Raw genomic sequence first — 6,000 nt, 5'->3', positions numbered from 1 at the left:
GAGTGAGTGACTGTGAGAGAATGAATGTGTGCGAGCCTGTGATGTGATGCTTGTAAGTCTGTCTTTGGTCCTCGCACACTGAAGGTGATTATCTTATAGAGATACTCAGGACTAAATACCGTCATACTTGAAGCATTTCTTCGCATAACAGATACCTGTGACATAATACTGGCACACTGGGGGTAATTCTTGGCATAGAGGGCACCAATGATTAGAAGCTGGTACGGTCATACTAGAGGTACTTCCTGGCATATAGGGCACCTGTGAAAAATACTGCTATACTTGAGGAAAATCTTGGCATATAGACATGTTGATCTCCTAGAGTAGAGCTACATGTCTAGATACATTATCAATAGCACTTAGCCACTCTACACCATTTTTAACAGGGTAGTTTACCTTCTGAATAAAATATCGACTAGGACTAACTGACCCTTTTTAATTCACTCCTTGCTACATCTACTAGGCCCCTCACCCCCATGCACCTATCGGCAGGAACAAAAGATCCCCGATAAAGAGCCCCGGTTTCGGGAGCCCGTCAAGAATTGCAGTGCCGACTTGACGAGGGGCATTGCTCATATGATGAAGCATGACACCTAGCTTGCTGGGTGTGTGAGAGCTCTAGTTCCACCAAGGGAATTCCCCCCCCTGGTCTTCCCTTGGTTACCTTCTGGTAGCTAGTGGATGGTTGATCCCCTACATTCACTTCATCTCTTCATTGCAAATTAACCTCTTCAATGCCCGTGACGAGCTGGACTCGTCATGGGCCGCGGTGGCGCTGTGCCCATGACGAGTCCAGCTCGTCACAAACCCCGCCCGCTAATTCAACGGCCGGCACAGGGCGGGGAAAGGGGCGGGCACTGAAGGGGTTAAGGAACTGTGTACCTTTTTCGTTGATATAGACACTGGTGGCAGAATGTTGGTACTAGAACAATGGAGGTAATTCTTGGCATAAAGTTGGACACCTGACATGTAGGAGGGGGCAACCATGACATAATCGTGGCCCTGACATACTAAGGTAATGTTTGACATAAGGGTCACTAATTGTATATTAGTGGGATAAATTGCAAAATCCTGCCATTACGATTTTGGTTTCATTTTGATACAAAGTGGGCGTACGTATTTCACATTTATAAAGTACACTAACTCTACGGGCATCCTGGCGCTGGGACACGGTAAGAAGTTGGAGAGCAATCTACAAGGAGCCGAACTATATGGTACATGGGTGCAACCACGACAAATTGCTGGACTTGGCACAAAGGCATTATTGACATATGGTGGTACTCATACCACAAAAACATAGGGTCAACTCCTGCGGAATGTTAGGTTTAATTGGCTTGGCACACAATGAAAGGATTTGAATATTTAACAAGTGCCCTTTCCGCGCCTATAGCATTTACCCACATTTATGTGAAAAACGTGCTTTGCTATGCACAATCTTAATCTATTCTTTTCAATTTTTTCTCAGGGGAAGAAACCCACTAGAAGAGGTCAGGCTTATTTTTTTTGCTCGCTCACTAAAATTCAAAGCTTGTATTATGTCCTAGAAGTTTCAAAGATCAAGTCAGCACTATACTATATGTGCTATGTAAATTAAAATATGCATTTGTCTGTGTTATGCTTTTATACTAATCATGCAGTCGTTATAGAACTTCAGCAAAGTCAGTTGATGTGATGTTATGGACATGTGCTACGTCTTCCTGCAAAGAATCAGGATCAAATGCCATATAACACCACTTTGAGTGATGTCATTAAGATCAAAGGGTATGCGAGGTCACTTCCGCCACCCCTAGCATTTTGGTGAAGCAAAACCCATGCCTCTCATGGTATTGACATTATGGGATAGGCTTGAGTTTACATTCTAGTCTGCTTGCTTGGCTGAGCCTTAGTAATCTCATAGCATAAAATGGAGTGGGGCAGACTTCTTTATGTTTTTCAGGTCCGGTGTTGCACCTGGGAATAGTGGAAAGGTGAGGAATCTGCAGTAATAAATATCAATCAGAATGACTGCCTTTAGGGGCAAGGGAGCAATAGATGAATCTTGTGATGTGGGTAGATCCATGAAGCAGTCTCTGAGCTTGATCTGCAGCCTAGAATTAGTTGTGGGTATGTAGTGTTTAACCTTTTGCAGGACCACTGGGATTATGCGATTGTGCAGCGTTTTTCACGTATTTATCGGTATGTCACATGTGCCATAGTATCCATCATCTGCTCCATAATCTGCAGATTATAGCAAGAAAAAAATTGTTTCTAGCTCAAACAGTTCAAAAATTACTAAAAACGCAGCAACACTCATTGCTGCGTAGTGGACGGCCCATTTGCAAATGTTAGCTGGTCACCTTTCTGTAGCTTATTTGCTTTGTTTGGGTAAAACTATCAGACCATTTGGCGCACTATGCCACATAATTTAGCCTTTCTTGCTGCATAAATTAGCCAATCCTGCTGCATAATTTGGCTCTCCCCCGCCCCATTATTCAGTGGCCCAGACCTTGTGTAGCAAGCAGAGTTAAAAGAATGCAGATTGGGCATTTTTTAAGTTTAGTTGAGAATGTATGTGGAAGCCAACGAATGTGATACAAAGAGGAAGGCTAAAGGTTGCACCAGGATTGTATTTTTAGAGTCTCTTTCTGAGGAAAAAAAGACAGATTCTGGTTTAGGGGCATTCAGTTTAAGATAAAGTGTAAGCCAGGTTAATTTCGTCTTCTGAGGTGCTTTGAGAAGAGGGCGGTTGTATGTAGTTGTGTATTAATGGCATACTCATGAACAGAAGCCTTATGATACTATTGCACGACATCTAGCTGACCCATGTAGGAGTTATAAATTATAGGCAAAAGATGCTAAGTAACTCTGTTGACTGGCACAGAATATGAGGCCCATTATATATGCCTGCGTTCGAAGACAACCAATCTAGAACTGTCCTCTCCATTTTTTGGTGACAGGCGGAAGACTGTTGCCACACATGCCAAAGCCATTGTCAACCATAAAGTAATGATGAAATAACCATAATTCACCTGTTCTTGCTTATGGTGAGACCATTTCCAAGTCTTAAACTCGTAATCAAAACGTGCAAATAATCAGTAGAGGGACCACATCAGATTATTCAAACACATTAAACAGTGCTGATACTTTACAGTGCTCACCAAGCCCTCAACAAAATTCCAATGACTGGCCTGCAACTACCATACACGCTCTGAAGCTGCTGTGCCTATGGATACATGCCTTGCGGATTCTTTAACTCTGCCCATCACAGCACCGGGCGATTGCTACGCAAGAACCAAAAAATCCCACTTAAGCCGCACCTCTCAAAGCATGTTCCTGGATGAAACTATTAGCTACTAGTATGTAGCACATAGTGATATGAACAGATGAAACAAACCACATGAATGTTTGCGAATATACATGTGCTTTAATTACCAAAAGGCAGCTTGAAGACTACTAGAACACATCCTCAGAAGAGTTGTTGGCATTTTTAGTTTATTCAGCAGTGAATTCCTTGTGCAAATGTGCAGCCTTGAACATGTGCATGCTTTTCTAATTGCACACATCCAGTCTAAATTGAAGATAAACAATATACATTTATATTTAACATATCGTTTGATAAAACAATTTATCCTTGTTAGTCTGTATGCATTTGGCTTTAAGGTCAGGGAAAGATTAAAGTATAGTTTTAATCTACAGAAAAATAATATGTACATCTTTCTACTTCATTGGCATGAACAGATAACATCCTTTCGGCACACCAATCTGCCTTTCCACACTCCCCATACAGGGCAAGATATGCCTGGAAGCACCACCATAGAATCACCAAAGATAGGATTCAAAACTCTACATTATATTACATTGCACAGGCTATGATCACATTTTTTTTCGAATATGGAAAGGGAAAGGTGAGTGGTGAGGGACACGGTTGAAAGAAATGTAACTTTACATACATGTAAGAAATGTAACTACATACATGTAAGAAATGTAGCTTTACATACATTGTAAAAAATAATTAATTAAATTGGGGAAATCTACAACAATCGGTCACATTTACAGAATTTATCTGGAAGACTTTTCTCCTCACCAATATGGCATTTGCGTGTGTTTATATTAGACGCCGAGATGTAGATGTCAATCTGTGTTGTGATTTGCACATTAATTTCCTGATATTTGAATGTGATGACAGCATACTTTGAAAAGCAAAACATTCTCTTGGGCGCAGGAGGTCTCTGCAAGGTTACGCACATGCTTGACAGCAGGAGGAGAACATTTGATCTCCCAGAATGAAGTTATATGAAAACAGTCAATTTATCTCAGTTATTTATTCATGGTTTGTTTTTGGCAGAGCATATCTAAAAACTAGTTGGCTCAACTTGGAAGAAATCTTAGTGCAATTATCCTTGTTGGTAGCCTACAAGGACGCCGCTAATTACCACCGCTTGACAACAGAAGTCTCCACTTTGGCAAAGTGTATTTTAACGTTTGTAAACAAGGCTCTCCAGAGTAGCAGGGTCCAACAGTTCTTCAGGAGACTGAGGATGGAAGCGCAGTCAAAGCGCGTCTTGTCACTCGGACCCACGAGATGCATTTCTATGACGTTGTTAGATTGAGACAGCTAAAGAGAACGGTCTGCATCTTCCGACTGCAGGATATCACCCGACCCCGGCTCACTGTAGCAAAATTGTCAACACTGTGGAATAACCTGCCAAATTCTCTTCCCAATGTCCACGAATCTGGCGGTCACTCATGGAGGAGGCCAAGGTCTTGCTTAAGCTACGGAAGCACAGGATTAGAGGTACTGAGCCAAGCTGCAAACATGGTAAACATTAACTACCTCTTGTTACTGAAAAATGCAAAGGAGTCTGAACTTTGATCAAGACACAAGTCTTCATACAAAAACATTTCTACTGATTGCATCTCACATGCTTGCCAAGGAGAAATCCCAAGTGCTCTATTGTGGTCCAATGTTTGAGGGACGCATTCCCAGACAAAGCAGGATTCCAGCTGAATGTCTTGGAGGGGGGCGCCTGCAATGAGGGGTTGGGTCAACCCTTTATCTGCACCAGCATAGAGCTTGTCGGAAAGTGCCAAGTTCTTTCTGCTATAAACACAAGTATAAACAATCACAATTATAATACACTCCTAATCAGAGTACCCAAAAGTACCAATCACGTATGATGCTCCTACTTTGCACCATTATATGAAGGAAAAGTGCACTTTCACAGAAAGTCGCCAGTTAAGTTTTCTGCATGCTGCATCATTTAAAGTGCTTTGGACTAACGAAAGCTCACATCGACATCTGGTATCTTTAGCAACAGGCGCGGTACAGGATGGAGTGTACCATGGTAGCATTTAAGCAGCAAATAAGCCATCAAGTAGCAGTGCTTCTTCTTTTGCGTCACTGTTCGCTTTCCATGGTCAGTCTCTTGACTGGTAAAATAATATATATCCAGACTCCGAATTTTTTGATATGTCCGATGTTAGACCATAGAACTCCTCTATTGCTTGTGCGTCAATTTTCTGCAAAGTAAACAAGAGAGTTTGTTATGGAAGTCAGTACAGAGACACCACAAAGCAGTTGAGTTCAATACCCCAGTTGTATTGTATTGTCTTATTCTGAAATGGTGCACACAAACTCTTTTTCTGTTTCAAGTTATTTTGTTTTAAGTTCTTTACATACTAAATATTGTTCTATGCGCTAAAGCACTGACAGAGGAGAATGTACTTTATAGTATATCAACTCACAACATGACAAAGCAAAGTGTACCCCTCATTTGCATGGGGCACTGGCGCTATCTGTAGTATAGATTGGTCCACGCAAGCGTCTGCGGGCAATTCTGGAATACCAAAGTGCCCCGGGGGTATGGAAAGTGGACACACATGCTCGTTGTGCTCCCAGGGCGCTTTACGTAAAATGAGCTGTAGTGTTTAAGCCCTAAATTTTGCCAACTGAACTTTGTAGCTAGAGGAGTTTGCATTTGGGTGACTGGAGAGCCCTATTCGATTTTAATTGAGGGGCTA

General features: G+C 41.9%; 1 protein-coding gene across 1 annotated transcript in view; it reads right to left on the bottom strand.

The window, feature by feature from the left end:
* Positions 1-3,383: 3,383 nt before the first annotated feature.
* The window catches only part of USP46 (ubiquitin specific peptidase 46), a 182,157-nt gene continuing 179,540 nt past the window's right edge, over positions 3,384-6,000 (bottom strand). The window contains exon 9 of the mRNA XM_085642106.1: positions 3,384-5,499. Within this exon, the coding sequence (XP_085498232.1) occupies positions 5,398-5,499 (102 nt within the window). The 3' untranslated portion in view covers positions 3,384-5,397. The remainder of the gene's footprint in view (positions 5,500-6,000) is intronic.

Source organism: Triturus cristatus, chromosome 2_2, assembly GCF_964204655.1.
Source record: "Triturus cristatus chromosome 2_2, aTriCri1.1, whole genome shotgun sequence".
Classification (NCBI taxonomy): domain Eukaryota; kingdom Metazoa; phylum Chordata; class Amphibia; order Caudata; family Salamandridae; genus Triturus; species Triturus cristatus.
This window is presented reverse-complemented; position numbering and strand designations above follow the sequence as displayed.